This window comes from Neovison vison, chromosome 2 (assembly GCF_020171115.1).
Source record: "Neovison vison isolate M4711 chromosome 2, ASM_NN_V1, whole genome shotgun sequence".
Lineage (NCBI taxonomy): Eukaryota > Metazoa > Chordata > Mammalia > Carnivora > Mustelidae > Neogale > Neogale vison.
In genome coordinates this window covers 31865081-31884372 of record NC_058092.1, presented here as the reverse complement: position 1 = coordinate 31884372, position 19292 = coordinate 31865081, and the positions used below count along the sequence as shown (strand labels likewise).

The 19292-nt window shown below is 39.7% G+C and overlaps 1 protein-coding gene across 13 annotated transcripts in view; it reads left to right on the top strand.

Moving 5' to 3' along the window:
- Positions 1 to 19292, top strand: part of SCMH1 (Scm polycomb group protein homolog 1) — a 171028-nt gene that overhangs the window by 77277 nt on the left and 74459 nt on the right. For 12 of the 13 annotated variants that reach the window (XM_044237964.1, XM_044237958.1, XM_044237959.1 and 9 more), the window contains 2 exons: positions 13329 to 13417; positions 14790 to 15033. In XM_044237964.1, coding sequence (XP_044093899.1) covers positions 13329 to 13417; positions 14790 to 15033 — 333 coding nt within the window. The remainder of the gene's footprint in view (positions 1 to 13328; positions 13418 to 14789; positions 15034 to 19292) is intronic. The other variant, XM_044237965.1, reaches the window with a different exon arrangement.

Below are 19292 nucleotides of genomic sequence, written 5' to 3'. Positions count from 1 at the left end.
ACCAGAAGAAAACTATTACACAACAGCAAACTTGAATTAAACAAGTATTGACACATATGAAAAAAAAACCCTTTAATCATAAATTTTAAAAGTCAGACTAGAAATGCAGAAGAGATGGGAAAGTGTGAAAATAGAATTGTCCAAACTCAAGGAAAAAAATTGAAGAAAAACAAAATAATCGCAATTGCAGACTCAATTCCAGGGTGCCCAATGGATAACAGGCTTAACTGAAAATATAATAAGGGATATTGAGAAGAGAAATAAAACAGCCAAGAGAATAAAAGTAAATATTTGGAAGGGTTAAAAAGTATCAGAAAGGAACCATTAGATATAGAACATAATCAATAAAGATAGAATGTGTATATGTAAATGTATGTATGCATGTATAATTGGAGTCCCTGAAGAAGACGAACAAAATAATGAAACAGTTGATACTTAAAATTATAAGAAAGTTTTCCAAAAATTAAAGAAGACATGAACCTACATATTGAAGAGAGCTTTTTCCTGGAAAGATTGTTTCAGATTGGCTACACTAAGATGTATCCTAGTAAAACTATTACACTCTAAGAATGAAGAAAAATCCCTCTAAGTCTTCAGAAAAAAAGGCCAAGTGTATTTACAAGGGAAAGAAAGTGAACTTTGCATCATACTTCTCTATGGCAAAGTACAAAGAAAATAAGAACGGGGTGTTTTATATCTATACAAGCTGTTTTTCAGGTATTGAGCTTATACTGAAACTGTGTTCAGTGTGCAAGAACTCGGGAAGTACTATAACCCCAAGCCCTACCTGAGGAATCAGTTACAGAAAGAGCTTCATCCAAACAAGGAATGATCAGTGATCAAGCTAAGAAAAACACAGGTGGAAACAAGAGTAGAACAGTATGGTATCAGTATGGATCCCATGAAGGGAAAGAACCCACACAGTAATTTGAACACAGAGAGTGTAATATAATTGTTAACTGTAACACAGGATTGGGATATTGAGGGATTGGCTAATCAAAAGGAAAGAGAACTTTAAAGAATATAAGAGCAGACTTAAGGAGAAGCCACTACACTGGAGCTGAGATAGAGACCCCAAGGGCAGAGAAGTCCCTCCCCCACCCTTGGGGCAGAGAAGTCGATCTTGTTGGAGGAGGCACAACTGTGGCTCACTGGATGAGAGAAGTCACTGTGGTGCTACAGCAGTGGAACTTGCTAGAAATTTGCAAGAGGTACTTTTAGGGTACCTCTAAGGAAAGCAGTTCACGGAGAGCTGTCTCTCTGGAGTGCTACAAAACCATCTGGGGGAGGGTGGTGGCAGCGCTGACTACTGATACTGCTGGCTGTCAAGCCCTGCAGGATATGGGCAACGGAGAAGGTGGGCGTACTGCAGGAGCCCACCATGCGAACATGGTATAACCAGGAAGCAAACCCCCTTCCTCCTGTAATATCCTTAGATGGGATCAAAGGATATCCAAAATGAGGAAAAGGTAAATTAAGGACATTAGAAAATATGTTAGTATAAAGGTAACCACAAAAACAAAATTCCAAAATTTCCTGCATAACAAAGGAACAAAAAGATCAAGGAGCAGACCATAAGAGAAAGAAATGAACTAAATATGGAAAGCACCATAAATAAAACATAATGTGTGAGAATTGAGACCAAATGTGTAATTTATATCAATAAATGTTGATATAAATTGAAAAAAAATTTTTCAGATTGGTGCTCAAAGTCAAGCCCAGTAGAAGTGAAGGAGAAAGACCAAAAACAAAAGGATGGACAAGGGTATACAAAGGAAAGTCAAACAATATAATAGCAGAGATTGCAGTTCTGGTATTAGACAAGGTAGAATTCAGACCAAGATGCATGAAACAAGAGAAGCCACTTTATAATGCTTAATGGTGACACAATTCACAATGAAAATATAATAGTTAAAAATATTTCAGAACCAGATCACATAGTATCTGTCTTCACAAAATAGAAATGATGGTAGATGCAAAGAGGTGGTAGAGAGACAAACACACTAATAGATTTAACACACCTCTCAAGGCAAGGGAGCCCAAGAGACAAAAAGTAAAGGTATTAAAGACTTTCTTTTCTGTAAGTTGTACCAAAACATCTACTTTCATTTATACCATTCCTCCAAATAAAGTAATTTGGTACCAAAAAAGATAAATAAATAGAAAGACTTTAATGAATAAGGCAGATCAGATCATATATGTGTATGCATGTGAAACTTTATACCTGCTAAATGTCCTTCTACATTGAAATCTAAAACTCTAAACAACTCTTGTTTGAAAAGGGAAATATAAACTAAAATTGCAAAATTTCTAAAAAGTAATGATAATAAACATCACATATCAGAATTTTGAGATCAATTAAAGCAGTAATTGGAAGAAAACTGATAGCCTTAACTGCTTGACATGAACAAAAATGAAAAGGGTAAAAATTAAGAATTTAAATTCCCAATTCAAAAGACTAGAAAAAAAGTCAGTACAAAGAAGATAAAAAGGAAGAAGAAAAATAAAGATAAAACAGAAGCTAATGAGGTAGAAAGTAAAAAAGCAATAAATCAAAATACTGGCCTTTGGGGGGGAAAGTACACAAAATAGACAAACCACTAGTTAGCCTATGAAAGAAAAAAAAAGGAATAAGTGCAGATATACAAACGTAGAGATGACAAAGGGAGGAAATAACTCGATGTAAGTAAAATAGAAAAGCGAGATGAAATAGGAAAATACTATTGTCAAAATTGACCCAAATAACATTGTTATATTTAAACAGATACATAGAAAACATATAAAAGATTTCAAAAAATTGTATTGTACCTATAGCAAAGCACTATGTGCAGGTTATTTAACGGGAATCCTGCAAAACCTCTAAGACCAGATTTTCTCCTTCTACTTAAGTTGTTATAAGTCAGTGATAGCCAAAAGAGCTTTCTGTGATAATGGAAATGTTTTGCATCTGTGCTGTCCATTGTGGTAGTCAGCAGCCACATGTGGCTACTGCAACTAAAGACCTAAATTTTTAATTTTGCTTAATTATAGTTTAAAGTTAAAAAGGCTGTGTGGCTGATGGCTACCCTACTGGACAGTGCAGTTCTAGATCATAGAAAAGTAGGAAAACATGCAGGTTCTTTTCATGAAGCAGGTAGAATTTGGATACCTAAGCCTGGTTTATATTACACACACACACACACACACACACACACAATTTCATGTATGAATATTGTTATAAAAATCTTAAAATATTAGGAATTAGAATTCAGCATATTTAAAACAATAATTGTCAAAGCAAAGTAATGGGTTTTTTTTCTGGGAATGAAAAGAAGATTTAACTTTAGAAAAATCGCTAGTGAAATTCACCATATTACGATAGGTAAGGAAGAAAGTCATCTGACCTTTGACAAAAATTAGCATTCTACCTAGGACTCACATTTTCTGATTTCACAACTTATTATACAGCAACAAAACTCAATACATGTGGTACTGGTATGAAGATAGACATAGATCAGTGGATTAGGTTTGAGAGTCCAGAAATGAACTTATATGTTTATGCTCAACTGATTTTCAGCAGCAGTACCGAGACAGTTCAATGGATTCCCAACAGCTGGTGGAGGGCCAACTGGGTATGCACATAGAGAAGAATGACACTGGAACTTACCTCCACACTATGTACAAAAATTAACTCCAACCGGATGATAGTCCTAAATGTAGAAGCTATAGCTATAAAACTCCAAGGAGAAAATATAGGGGGAAAGCTTCATGACATTGGAATTGGCAATGATTTCTTGGAAATGACACCAAAAGCACAGGCTAGAAAAAGAAAGAAAGTTAAATTGGACTACATCACATTAAAAACTTTTGTTCACCAATGGACAATATCAGCAGAGCGAAAAGGGAACTCACAGGATGGGAGAAAATATTTGCAAATCCTGTATCTGATAAGAGGTTAATATCCAGAATATTTTTAAAAATTCCTTCAACTCAACAACAGTAAAAAAACAAACAACCTGATTATAAAATGAGCAAAGGACTTGAATAGACATTTTTCTAAATGGCCAGTAAGCACATGAAAAGATGCCCAGCATCACTAATCAGGAAAATACAAATCAACACCACACTGAGATAATATTTCATACCCATTAAGATGGCTATTATCAAATAGAAAAAAGTGTTGGTGATGATGTGGAAAAATTGGAATCTTTGTGCACTATTGATGAAGATATAAAATGGTGCAGCCACTATGGAAAACAATATGGTGTTTCTTCAAAAAATGAAAAATAGAATTACCATATGATTTAGCACTTCCACTTTCTGGGTATACAGACAAAACAATTAAAAGCAGGGACTCAAGCAGATATTTGTATACTTATGTTTAGAAGCATTATTCACAATAGCCAAAAGGTCAAAAAAACCCAAATGTATGTCAGTGGAAGAAAGGCTAAACAAAATGTGGCGTATTCATACAGTGGATTGTTACTGAACTTTAAAAAGGAAAGAGATTCTGACCCATGCTACAATATAGATGTTGTGCTAAGTGAAATAAGCTGGTCACAAAAGGACAAACACTGTATGATCCCACTGAGATGAGATACCTAATTTAGGTAAATTCAGAGACAGAAAATAGGGTGGTGGTTGCTAGGAGCTGGTGGGGAGGAAAGAATGGCAAATTATTGTTTAATGGCTACAGAGTTCCCTTGGGGAGGGTGAAGTTCTGGAGATGCATGGTGGTGATGGTCGCACAGCAGTGTGAATGTGCTTAATGCCCCTTTTGAGAAAGAGAAGGGGAAATATGTATACACATATGTGCACCTTTTATGCACAAAATTCCATATTTCGTATACTTTTATAAGAGGAAACTTGGGAGTGTTAAACCAGAAAAAATGAAAAGGTCACCTACTGGGAGTATCTGAGAATAGGGTAGAAATTATAGCAATGGGAGAGAGACTTCTCTGAGAATACTCTTATATTCTCTGAACTTTTGTGTTATGTAACTATTTTACTCAAAAAAATAAAATGAAACCAGAAAAAAAGAACAAATCGTAACCTAAAATTGATTACAAACAGAAACAAACTGAACTGTGTATCCAATGGATATCATAACAGCCTTGAAAAAGTTAATTCAAATAACTTCAGCACAGAACCTTCACAGTATACCCTTAATGGGACATATTTCAAAGAAAAAAAATGGAACTTCAAATAAATTCTGATGTTTTCTTAATCTTAGTGGTTTTACCTTAATCATCTGAAGCTATTTTACATGCATTGAAGATAGAGCCATTGAATAAATAAGATACAAACATGGGACGGGGGAAGATGAAGAACCCTGTAGTACAGAATTTGAGTTGCAGGTATCTATATGAACTGTTAATTCGAAAAAATTTATATAATTTTATATATACTTGTACTATAATTCCATAAGCTCTGTTCATTGAAAAGGTTTAGAAGGAAAGACACTTCAGTAGCAATGTGGTTCCTAAATCCCACTCTTCACAAGAAGGAATCATGGCTCTGTGGAGAAATGGCTGATTTCAAGGCTGAGCAGAAGAGAAAATGTAAGGCGAATTTGGAACCTTCTGTTATTCCAGAAAGAAAAGAATTCTCAAAGAATGATGGGGACCTATCAGAAAGACACAGGAGCCAGCTAGAAGGGGCTATGACTCACCAAAATTGGAGCAATATGATCAGAAAGAATAATGAAAACAAAAGAACAATGGTATTGGCTTCCATGGGTCCCTAGTGTATAAAAACAAAAAAATTTTACATTTGCAGGAAAAGGTCTAATTATAGAATGTCAGCTAATAAATATAGAAAGAATGTTAGAAAATTACCATTTTGCAACCACCATTTTAATTGATTCAGTCAGGGATAATCAATGAATGCTAGAACAATTGGGTTAAAAAAAAAAAGCTTATCAGAGAATAGGATATTCACATAATCTCAGTGTTTTTCCCCACTGATTACCTATTAATTACAAAGGGAAATTATAATGAAATCTGTCAGTCACTCCTTTACAAGTGATCAAATTTAGTATCAGTGATTAGATAAATGGACATTATGTGCTTCTTAAAGTAATGAAGTGAGAAGTATTCAACATCACTTGTATTTTTATCAAAACTGGTTAGTATGAGTGTAATCATAAGGAAACAATCAGAAATCCAAATTTTGGGGTATTCTATTAAACAGCTAGTCCACACTTTTCAAAAACATGTTTCATGGAAAACAAAGGCAATAGGACTGTTCTAGACTAAAGGAGACTAAAGGAACATGACAACCAAAAGCAATATGTAATTCTCGATCAGTTCTTGTATTTAAAAATTAAACAGCTATAAAGGACATTCTGGGGACAATTAATATTTTTAATTAAATTTCTTGGGCATGACAGTATTGCAGTTTTAAAGGAGAGTGTCCTTGTTCTAAGGACAAGTGTACTGATGTATTTAGGGGTAAAGTGTCACTGTGTCTCTGACTTTCTTGTAGTTCAGAGGAAAAAGTGTGTGTAGATAGATGGAAAGCAAAATAGTGAAATGTTGCTAGTTGTTGAATCTAGGTAAAGGGTACATAGTTGTTCGTGTACTCTTTTGCTACTTTAGGTTTAAGATTTTTCAAAATAAAAAGTTTAAATAAATTATGTATATAATTATACATATATATGTGTGTGTGTGCTCATGTTCCCCAGGCCTCCTCTGGACTTCTCGCCAGAGTTGCTGAATCAGAATCTCTAGGTAATGGGGCTTGGGATTCTGCATGGTAAAATGACTCTCCCGAGACTCTAATGAAATTGGTCTTTATTTGGGAAACATTGCTCTAGAAGAGCATTCTTCTCCTGTAAAATCTTGTATGATTTGTGTGTGTGTGTGTGTGTGTTCTGTTCACAAAGGAAACATTCATACTCCCTTGCAGAGTCCTCCAGGGGAAAAGGTGGAAAGGTAGAATGATCCTCAGGTGACACTATTAATTCAATGCTACCAACCTTTTCCTCACATTCCCTTGTTTCACTGACCTATTCTACTACTCAGGACTGTGATTATTTCTTATAAACAGGACTGTTTGAATCACTAGTTCTCAAACTTGGCTGCCAATTAGAATCACCCACAGAGCTCTTAAGAATTTCAGTGCCTAGGCCTTACCTCAGATCAGTTAAATCAGAATTTCTGATTATGGGTGAGACCAGTGTAGTCTTTACTGCTCCTTCATGGGATTCCAATGTCTACTTTTGGGAATCTAAAACAGAAGCTGGCTTCTGGTGAGGCCCCTAGTTGAGTATGTCAGGATCCCAGTACAAAGTGCCTAGTCAGCAAACTTAGTCACATGGCCTGGGGTATATGTGGGTACCTTGACTTGAAAGGAATCCTTTGTATATTCCTGTCACTGATGAGTCTTTCCACTTGCTATTAGCTTCCCAGGCCTGTCAATAGAAAGGTTTTAAAAAGATACACATCTCATTTTGTGATCACAAAATTTGAACTCTATAAAAACCTCTGGGGGTGGTCAACCCCAAAATTGGGAAGTCACTTTAACCATGGTGTCTTAAAAAATATTCACTAAACTCCCTCTTCTCTACAGCAAGGACTCATATACCTATCTCAAGGTAAGTCGCGACCTCCACCCTCAATTAAATCAATCTGAGGTAACTTGTGTTTGTAAGTGTATATAGGAATGGAACAGCGATGTGGGGCTAGAGTCCTATCAGAACTAAAAGGAATCTAGTCTTCCCAAATAGTCAGGCCGGATATTCACTTCTTCCTCAGGGAAGACAGTGCGGTTGACATTTCTCTGCCAGTTTCACTTCTCCTTTCTTTCATGCGTGGGGTAAAATTGAGCTCATCCACTCAACTCAGTTTGGAAACATGGCTTTAGTTCTGTGTCATCATCTGACAAATACAGAAACAGGGAAAAGGAAGTAAGTTGTCCAGGGTTGTACATTGAGCTAGTGGCATTTTTCTGTACATGAATTTGTAGATGTGCGTGTATGTAAAGCTCCTCTTGGAGAAGAAAGGGAGTTGGGAATCGTCTTGACAGCCATAGAGTCTAATAACTTCACTAAGCTTGGAATTATTAGATGGGACCATGGTTGGGTAGGGAGGGGAACCCACTACCAGGTGGTTCCTGATATGCATGCGGTTCTGTTACTCGCCACCAGAGGGCATGAACTTTGGTTAAATCCTAGACCTGCTGATGTGCATCTAAGTCCAGAGCTTCCTCAGGTCAGGGTTAGTTTAAACAGCTGGATCCTAACTTATTCAGTAGTCCCACTACTGGGACTTGGGAATATCAGGAAGCTCCTTATAATCGGTTCTTTATAAATATTTTTTTAAAAGAAATCCTAGGTAAGCACAGAACACTTGCAGCATGCCTGTGTTTAGTATTAGAGAGACCTGGCTTTGTCTTATTAGCTCAGCTACTTAAAAGCTTAGTTATGTGGGCACTGGTGAGTTCCTCTTCCTTGACTTTTAACCTTGAATTTCAATTGCCTCACCTGCCAGATCATTCCTAAACTCTGCCATACCTGGTTTTTGTGAGTGTTTAATGGGGTAACATGAGAAAGTGTCCATTGATTCTTGGTACCTGTTTACTAAGTGGAGATTTTTCCTTTGTCCAGTAAAAACTCATGGAGTTTATATCATAGTTGGAAAAGACATACACATTACAAGGAAAAAAAGAAAGAAAACCCAGACAATGGTAAGGGCTAAGGACCAAAAGGAGCAGGATTTAGGAAGCTGTTTTAAGTAAGATGGCCTAGGAATGCCTCTCTGAGGAGATGATAGTTCGGCAAAGAATTAACAAAGATTTGAGAAAGGGAAGTGTGTTTGAGGCAGAAGGATACAGCTTGGTGTGTCTGAGAAACAGAAAGGTCAGTGAAAGGGGGCAGAGGAGTGACAGGAGGTGAGTTATGAGAAGTAAGCAAGTTCCAGACCATGTAAGCCTTGTTAACCTACCTGAAGACCATAAGTTTATTTTGTGTTATGGGATGTAAGCATAACAGTAATGTGGTCTGATTTATATTTAAAAACGCACACACAAACATACCGTTCTGGCTGTAATGTGGAGCAGTAGGGAGGCAAAAGTAGAGGCAGGGAGTCTAGGTAGAAAGCTGATGGAGCATTCTAGGCAGAGCGTGACTGGGCCTTAGATTGGGGCAGTCACTGGTGGGTGAGAAGTCTTGAATGGCGAGAAATGGTTTGAAGATGCACATGCTGCCAAGCCTTGCTGACTAAATGTATTTGAGGGGTGCTAGAAGGAAGGCATCAGAGGTGACTTTTAGGCCTTTTGGCCTGAGCCAGCTGGGTTTAAGTAAATGGTACCAGTGAGCTGAGATGACTGGACAAGTTGGAGGCGGGCAGCAAATCCATAGTTCTGCTTGAAACTTACTCATTTTGAGACCTCTTAGCATCCAAGTAGACTTACAGAACAAGTTGGAAATATGGCCATGAAACTCAGGGCAGAGGTTTGAGCTGGGGATATAAATTGGCAGTCCTATTTTCCAGGAGGGGACTGGAGACCAAGAAGAAGAGGACAAGTGGCCGAGCGCTGAGGTGCTCCCGCTTTTTGAACCCACCTGTTCTTTTCCTCATAAGCACCCCAGGCCATTGTTTAATTCGAGGAGATCCTCAAATTACTATTTTTATTCTTCTTCTCTTCCCTCTTTTATAAAAATTCATGACCCAAACTCCTTTTACCAGTAAAAATGTTACAGTAGGGCTGAGTGATGAAATATTTGAAGATATTAATGTGCTGATTGATAATGAAGGTTCTGGAGACAGAGGAAATGGGCTGAAGTCCTGCCTCTGCTATTGACTAGTTAGTGTAGTCCCCTCAGATTGTACTTCATTTCCCTAAGCTCAGTCTTTCCATCTGTAATGGCCAGCATTTATCTGACACCAGTCATATACCAGGCTGAGTTTTAAGTCTTTCACTTGTCTTAACCTATTTTAATCCTTAGAACAACCCACTAAGGTGGTTAACGTTTCTATTCCACTTTATTGTTAAAGAAAGCAAAGCCAGAGAGAGTTTTTGTAATTTGCCCTGGGTTATGCATCAGGTAACTGGCAGAGCCAGATTTGAATCTAAGCAGCCTGGTTCCTGAACCAGTGCTCCTTTTCTCATACCTAATTCACAGAGTTGTAGTGATTAAATGAGGTAACCCACTTAGCGTGCACAGCACATAGAGCCTAGCATTTCATATGTGCATAATATATGTTCTCTTTGGAAGGCGGCTTAGTATGAAAGAGAACTTTCATGGAAGAGAACCCAGATGAAGGGTCCTAGGGCTCCAGGCTGATTCTACAAGAGCAATTTGTGTGACCACAGTTAAGTTTTGTAGCCTCCCTGGACTTCAGTTTTAGACTTCAGTTCAACCTGCAACATTAAATCTTTGTACAGTATGGTCTCTGAGGGCCCTTTCAATGGTAAAATGCTATCTGTGACTGCTTAAGACTGAATTGGGATACCTTTGAATTTGGAGGGGGGGGTCCCACATCACCGTAAGCATTGGGGAATAAGGTACCTCGGTAATTCCTTGGGTTGGTAACATTTCTGTGTTACTTCTGTGCTGTTCTTGAAGGAGCTTGGTAGGAGGTGGCGAAACAGAATAGTTAAGAGCCTGAGGTCTAGAGTGGGGCCATCATATATGGCAGTCTTCATCACTTTCTACCCTGGACAAGATACTTATTTTGAGTTTCCATTTCATCTTCTGCAAACTAAGGGTAGTAACAGGGCATACCTCATGGTATTATTTCAGATATCCAGAAGGAAATTGCATGTGAAGAATTTTATGCACAATAAGCAGTCAATACGAATTAGCTATTACAATATTATTATAGTGTTCCAGAGCTGAGAGAGGACTTTTTTTTTCCTTCAAGTTCTAGGTGAGCTAGGAGCTCCAGAGTAACCTATTTCTAAAAGAATGGAATTGGTAATTACATAGCAAGGCACTCCTTGGGAACTGAGAACATGAATCTGAATGTTCTAATCATGCAGTCATTCCTCCTACTTCTCTTTTATCAAGGTATTATAGTAGGCATCTCCCTAGAACAGTTGTGCCTTGCCTCGCCTTGCCCAGAGGTGTGGTGAACAATTCACGGCACATCTGCTCTAGGTTTGACTTGCCTCGGCCTTGCCTGACCTGAGGAGAGTTGTTTTCCTCACACACAGACCAGGCCCGAATTTCTGAAGAAATTTATTTATTTTACTCTGATCAAAGAAAGAGTGTAGTCAAGACTCCTTTGACTATGAGTAACAAAACTACTCAAACCAGGTGAAAGGAGGAAGCAAGAATTACCGACTCTGTATGACCAAGAAGTTAAGGCCTGCAGCCGACTGTATTTGGACACAGGGTTTTAAACACTCTCCTGGCTCCCCATCTCTTGCTCTACCATGGCTTTATTCTAAGTTATGTTCTCCATGTAGCAGTGCCAAACCTACAGACATCCTTCTAGCCATGATCTCAGGGAAAGACAGACACTCCTCCAACATGCCTATCCTGTCAGAACACAGCTGCCCCAACTTGGGACATACATACACATTCTCAGTGGGGGGAGTCTGATGCCTTCACCTGGCATTATTTTCTGTTCCCTAGCCAGATTGGTACAGTCATGCGATAGGCATTCCCACCAAATCACACAGAATTTTTCCAGAAGGAAAAAAGACTAGGCAAGCAAAAAAGTAAACAGTAGCAGTTCTGGATGAAGGGATAGGAACATCCGCATCACTGTCACCACTGCTGATACAAATGAGCGGCCTCAGGACCTCGCCTGACCTGGGGAGCTTGGCTTAGCCCAGCCAGCTTTGAGAGGAAACATTTTCATCATGTGGGGTGGTAACTCTCTAATCTCCACATTCTTCTCTCTTTTCACTTCCTCCCCCTTAACTACAGTTATTAATTAATACTTAATCCCCAAAGTTGATTCTTCCTTTTTCATTTTGCTTGCACATTGATAGTCTAGCATACGTAGTCCCACAGTGTGGGCTGAAGGGTCCTACGGCCTGGGTTTCAATTCTGTCCTCATTTGCTCACTTCGAGATCTTAAGTTTACTTTATACCTCTCTTCTCTTCTATAAAATGGAGATAATAGGGCACCTGGGTGGCTCAGTGGGTTAAGCCGCTGCCTTCGGCTCAGGTCATGATCTCAGGGGCCTGGGATCAGGCCCGACATCAGGCTCTCTGCTCAGCAGGGAGCCTGCTTCCTCCTCTCTCTCTGCCTGCATCTCTGCCTGCTTGTGATCTCTCTCTGTCAAATAAATAAATAAAATCTTTAAAAAAAAAAATGGAGATAATATCTACCTCCCTGGGTTGTCTTGAGTAGTAGATGGTCTGTGGAAGGCGATGGGCACGGTGTCACATACACAGTAAAGTTCTCAATAATAACAGTTGATATTTCCAGCTCTGCAGCTTTGATGCAGCCTGTCTGTTGTTTTGTGAGGAATGGGAAAGCTGAGGTCGATGGGGAGACTTATCAAAAAGCACTAGTTTTGAGTATCTCAGGTTAGAGAGTTGAAGCCAAATAAAGGGAAACATTCAGAGTTCTGTTTGGAAGACCTAACTACGATAACAATCTTATTTTTACAATTTATTAATTAAGTGGCACATTTTTTCTGCTTTTACTTGCTGAATGACAATGGACAATTAATCTCTCTAGGCTTCTTTTTACTCTCTGGGAAAATGTGTATTTGGGGATAGGATTATCCCTTCCATCTTCATCATTGTCTCATCCTTAATTGTTTAAGGAAAAATGAGTATCAGAAAGTGTTTTGTACTGTGTGTGTGTGTGTGTGTGTGAGAAAGGAAGAGAAAGTGAGACACAGAGAGAGAAATAATGAGTTAGTTTAATATGGAAAGAAACCAAAAAGATTTACGTGTATATTGGGTGTATCAGTTGACCTATTTGGTTTCTTCTTAAGAGATGATCCTATCCCCTTTCACACTCTGCTGTCTAGATCATTTCTAAGAATTGGTTAATCCTGTCACACATCTATTTTGGACTTTTCAAGGAAAGCTTTTTAAACATTATAATACGTATTTTCTAATACTTGTCACAGAGTCAGAAAAGGTGGTTGGGGACTTTGTTCCACTTCTTACTCTGCAACATTAGGCAACATTACTCTGCAACAATGTCTGCAACATTGGGCAAGTTCTGTGCCCTCTCCTTTGCCTCATTTCCTCGGTGTCTAATGAGGCATTTCTTCTATTTCACCTTTAAGTCCTTTCCTAACAGCCTGTGGTTCTGTAACTGCCACAGCATATAGGTTGTGGCAGGAGTAGCTGGATTCCCAAGGGAAAACTTGATCTCACCACTCCCTTTTGAAACACATTTTTTATCTGTTGCCCATTATGTTTGCTGCAGGATTTCGGCTGAATGCCTCCTCTTGGCCCATGTTCCTTTTGAAGACACTAAATGGAGCAGAGATGGCTCCCATCAGGATTTTCCACAAGGTATGGTGTCCTTCAGATATCACCACTTGCCTAAGGTCAGATGCTCACGTTCTTTCATTTACTAAGCCCCTAGTGTCTACTTTATGAAGTGAGGTTGCCTTCTCAGAAACGAGTTCAGAGGGAGGATTTTTTAGTACCTTAGGAAGCAGCACCTGTCCCTGGAGGAAATTTCACTCTAAGTCAGGATTCCTAGGTTTGGGGTCCCCACTCTGCCAATAATAAGCAGTGTCCTTTTGTCCTTATCATAGTGGGATTCTGTCTTGCAGGGTTGTTAGCTTAAAATGTGTTTAACAGTAAAACACATAAAATATATTATAAATCTAAAGGAGCTATTGTCATCTCATCTTAGATCTTGAAATTCCCTAAGGTTCATATGCTAAACAAAGAGAAAGAAAACCCTTTTTTGAATGTCTACAGTGTGTTTGGAGTTGCTATACACCATCTCATTTAATATCCACAGTTAACTTTCTGAAGCAAGAATTACAATTTCCATTTCATAGGTAAGGAAACAAATACTTTTGAATAAAGAACTTGCCCAAGATCACATGGCTAGTAAGTGGTGGAAGAGGGATGTAAAACCTGTACCCATTCTTACTTGTTTCTTAAGGCAGGAAGCTATCAGTCTGTGCTCAGCTGAATTCTTTCATGAGGTAAAGGGGACTGAATTAGTTTTGCCTATCCTGCTAGTTAAGTCTAAACCCACTTAGGAGGGCAATTTGACAGTATTTAATAAAGCATAAGAGGCATACATCTCTCCTATAACCCAGAAATTCTGCTCTTACACACGCCTCCAAAAGTAACCCTCCCACATGTGTGCACAGGAACAGGTACAAGAATGGTCATTAAAACTCTTGAAATAGTGGACAGTTAGAAACGATCATAAATGTCCATCAAAGGGAAGTGAGTAAGTAGTGATATACACATATAATGGAATACTATTAGCACTTGAAATGGATTGGAGCTGGAGTTATCAATATAGGTAAATTTCAAGAACAAAATGTTAATGACAAAACTGTAGAATATGTACAGTATGATATCATTTATATAAAATTTTAAAGTATGCAAATGGATGTGTGTATATATAGTAAAATACGAAAATATGGAATGGGCGCAAAAGGGATTTACCTTTATCTGTTACTTTTTATTTCTTAAAAAAAAAAGTCTGAATCAAAAATGGTAAAATGTTAGAACTTAAGAAGTAATAATACTTTGGTACCCTTTGAAATTCATTTAAAACAAAGACTAAATCTTCCATTTAAATCTTATAGAGCAGCCGGTCACTTTCTCATCATCCAAATTTGGTAGCGGTCTTTTGGCACACAGATGCCTCTGTCTCTGCATCTAGGTCTGCATATTTCTGTTTCTCATCTAGGAACCACCATCACCTTCCCACAACTTCTTCAAAATGGGAATGAAGCTAGAAGCTGTGGACAGGAAGAACCCTCATTTCATTTGCCCAGCCACTATTGGGGAGGTGCGGGGCTCAGAGGTGCTTGTCACTTTTGACGGGTGGCGAGGGGCCTTTGACTACTGGTGCCGCTTCGACTCCCGGGACATCTTCCCTGTGGGCTGGTGCTCCTTGACTGGAGACAACCTACAGCCGCCTGGCACAAAAGGTAAAGGCTCATCTGTGAGCTCTTGAACTCAGGGCCCAAGTCGGGAAGGGGCATTGCTTATCTCCCATGGGCGGCATCTCTTCACTCAGCCTCCTAGGAGGCGACTGAGGTGAAGACCACGGTCTACCTGAGAGTAATAAGAAACAAGAATTAAATGTCAAAGGGAGCTAGATGCGGAGGTTGGGATAAAGTAAAATTTCCTCACTCCAAATATCCTGGTTTATCCTCAGCACCTAGCCTCTCCTCTCTGTCACTTTGGTTCATGGCCTGTTTCAGAGTTTGAGGGGTATCTGTTGGGATGCACCTCTGTCTCGGGACTCAGGGGCTTTGCACGTGAGCCGGACTAGCACCGTGTCGCCAGAGCAGTGGAGATGCGCTGTAGTGCAGTGGGAAGAGCATGAGCTCTGCATCAAGACAGACGTAGGCTTGAGTCCCAGCTCTGCCTCTTTTACCAGCCACGTGGCTCTGGGCAGTTAGTTCACTTTTCTGAACCCCAAATTTCTCGTTCATAAGAGAACACCTGCTTCATAAAGTTATTGTGAGGAATAAATGAGATGTCATGGGTTAAATGCTTCCCTACTATCTGCTAAATACCCAGTGCTAAACAAGTGTTTTTTTTTCTATTGCTGCTGCTATTATTATAGTTATTATATGCTATTACTGTATTTGTTACAATTACTATATAATGTGTATTATATTATGCCATGTTCTTATGATTGTGCTATTATTATAAAAATAACCACTCCTGGTGGAAGAGTATATATAAAATACTGGAAGAGTACCAGAGCAGTTGAACAATAAATTATATTTCTAATGACAATGATCTTGGGTATCACCCAGGAATAGAGTTTGAGATAGCTGCATCTCATCCCTGAAGTCTAAAAGTACTAGTGAATCTGAAGGAATAGAAAGCCGCCCTTCCTGTTGTCTGTCAGTCTCTCCTAAACCTCCGTCAGTTTCACTCAGTCAGGGCGCCTGATATTTATTGAGCACTTAATCGTTAGCTAAGCTGAGGATACAGCAGTTACAAAGATGAAAAACATTTCTGTCTTCCTGGACCTACTGTTCTAGTGGGATGAGATGGTTGATAAGCACCAAAATCAAGAAATTAACAAGGTGGCTTCAGATTGTCAGTTTCTCCTTAGGAATAAAGTATGATGAGGCCGTGGCAGTGGAGGAATGATCGTGAAGGGAGTTTTTGCTTAACAGCTTTATCGTAGTGTAACTGAAGTGAAACAAATAGCACATATTTAAAGTATGCCATTTGAAAAGTTTTGACACATAATGTATGTACAGGAAACCATAGCCATAGTCGAGATAGTGAACATATCCATCATGGCCAAAAGTTTCCTTGTTCCTCTTGGCGGAAAGGGGAGATTCTTTAGATGCAATTTCTTTTCAGAAAAATATGTCTGTAAGGTGACATCCAAATTGAATGACAAGAAAGAGAATTCCAAGCAGGGAAGGGCATACATGTTCTGGGTCTGACACATGAATGAGCATGTGTTTCAGGGGCAGAGAGAAGCCTGCTTCTACTGGAATGCACTGTGCAAGGAGGAAAGTGGCAAAACCTGCTAGGACCCCAAAAGCCAGAGTGAGAATTTGGACTTTATTCTAAACATAGTGGGGAGACACTAGAGGGCACTCTGTAGGGGAGTGACAGGATCTGGTTTACTTTTAAAAAGTCACTTGGACACTTGTATCCAGAATTCAACTTAACAATGAAAAAGACGACCCAGTTAAAAAATGGGCGAAGAGTTTGAATAGACATTTCTCCAAAAAGGATACATATAGGGACGCCTGGGTGGCTCAGTTGGTTAAGCAGCTGCCTTGGGCTCAGGTCATGATCCCAGCGTCCTGGGATCGAGTCCCACATCGGGCTCCTTGCTCAGCAGGGAGCCTGCTTCTCCCTCTGCCTCTGCCTGCCTGTGCTTGCTCTCTCCCCCTCTCTCTCTCTGATAAATAAATAAAATCTTTAAAAAAAAAAAAAAGGATACATATAAAAGGCCAATAAGCACTTGAAAAGATACTCTACATCATTAGCCATTAGAGAAATGCAAATCAAAGCCACAAGGAGATACCATTCACACCCATGGGTATATCATCAAAAGGCAGTAACAAGTGTTGGTGAGAGTATGGAGGAATTAGAGCTCACATTGCTAGTGAGTTGGTGAAATGCTAGTGAGTTGGTGAGTTGGAAACAGTTTGGAAGTTACTCAAAATGTTAAACGTGGAGTTACCTGTGACCTAGCAATACCGCTCATGGGTATACACCCAAGAGACTAGAAAACCTTTCCGCATAAAACCGTGTAATGAATGTTCATGGCAACATTATTCACAGTAACCAAAAAGTCGAAGTAGCCCATGTGTCCACCATGTGCCCAGCAGACAAATAAAATGTGGTATCTCCATATGAAATACAGTTTGGCATTAAAAAAGAGTGAAGTCCCAAAATATGCTGCACCACAGATGTACCCTGAAAAACCTTATTCTAAGAGAAAACAAGCCAGTCACAAAAGACCACACAGCATGACTGCATCCGTATGGGGTGTCCAGAAGAGGCAGAAACACAGAGACAAAAGTTAGGTAGTGGTTGCCAGTGGCTTGGGGGAGAGGGGAAATGGGACGTGCCTTTGATGAGCGCAGAGATGATAAAGATGCTCTAAAATTAGATAGGGATGTTTGCCATTCTGTGTATCTACTAAAAACACTGAATTGTGCCTTTGAAAGGGCGAATCTTATGGTATGTGAAGTACCTATCGATAAAGCTGTTCTTTAAAAAAAAATCACGTGGGCTGCTTATGGAGAATGGGTGGCGCCGGGGTAACTGACAAGGAAGAGGTAAGGGTTGTTGGGGTGAGGTGGGTGGCACTGAGGTGGAGAGCCCTTGAAATGGGGGCAGGGCAGCGGGGAGACACACTTCCTGCCTCAGGAAAATGCTCCTCCTCTCTGCTTCAAGGAACAAGTATTGGGCAGTTGCTGTGAGAAATCCATTGCTGTGTGCGCTGTAAGCCCCTTGAGGCAGTTATCTCTGGGGAGGCAGCAGGAAGAGATGTGCCGCAGAGATGGTAGCAGAGTCATTTTTGTTTACTTAAGACGAACAAGGTAACCCTCCGTGCTCCCGGCTGTGTTGCTGTGTTCCATGAGTAGGCTGATTTTCTCACTTTCTTGCCTAGAGAATTGTGTTGTTTGGATTGGTAAATCTCTTAGAGCCGTTAGGCCGTTCTCAAGAGCCAGGAGAGCTGGGAGTCTTGGTGCCCAGGAGTCGTGGGGCGGGTGTTCCTTTCTTACTGTGCACCCTGCTGATAAGAAATATGACTCACTCTGTGGTTCTTCCAGAGGTGTTTGCTGACTGTTTTTCATGCCTTTCTGCATGTCCATGGATAGCTTCGATTTGTAACAGAAGGTGACCAGAAGGACCAGACTCAGAAGGTAGAGAGAGACCTTCTTCCAGTTGGCATTTCCAGAGCAGGTCAATCAGTCACCATTCCAGCAGCCAGCGCTCCTCCAGTGACTCCCTCGCCCCCCTCCTCATACCCTCAGTAGGTTCTGTAGTGTAGCTCTCAGAAACAGCAGAACGTCAGCCACCTCAGTGCCCTGGCTAGGGAGCAAGTGATCCAATGTGGAAAAAATGCAGTTACTCAATTCATTTCTCAAAACAAGATGTTCTCTCTGTGTAAGCCTGTTCTCTTTCTAATCGTACTGTCTCCTCCTCCCTTCCTACCTTCTTGGTAGGGGAAGTTTTCTTGCTCACAATGAGTAGGAAAAGAAAAGTAATGATTTTATTTAATGTTCTTTTACGTGCATTTATTTCATTTTATATTCCTGGTAACTCTGAACTAGGTATAATTATTCTCAGATACATTTTATTTATGAGAAAAGTGAAGTCCAGAGGATTAAGGGACTTACTTTTCTTGATATCTGAGTCTAGGGGACGAAGTCATAGAGATCTTCCAGGAGCGCCAGCTGTCAGGGCCATTTTGAGCCATATTGCCTTCACATGTCTCTCTTGTACTCTCCCCATTCTTCTTCAGGCTTTCTTCAAAGCTTCATTTGGGACCCTGGATTTTGGCTTCTGGATCCTGATATGAAATAGGAAAGAAGCCATGTTGTATACAGTGAGAGCTTTGAAATGGGGTCTCATCACAACTGGGCCACAAACTCGGTTTATTTCTTTGAGCAAGTGATTCCTAATGTGAGAGGTTGAATAGGTGACCCTTGAGGGCCCTCCCACTCAGTGATATTTTCTCTTCCTGCTC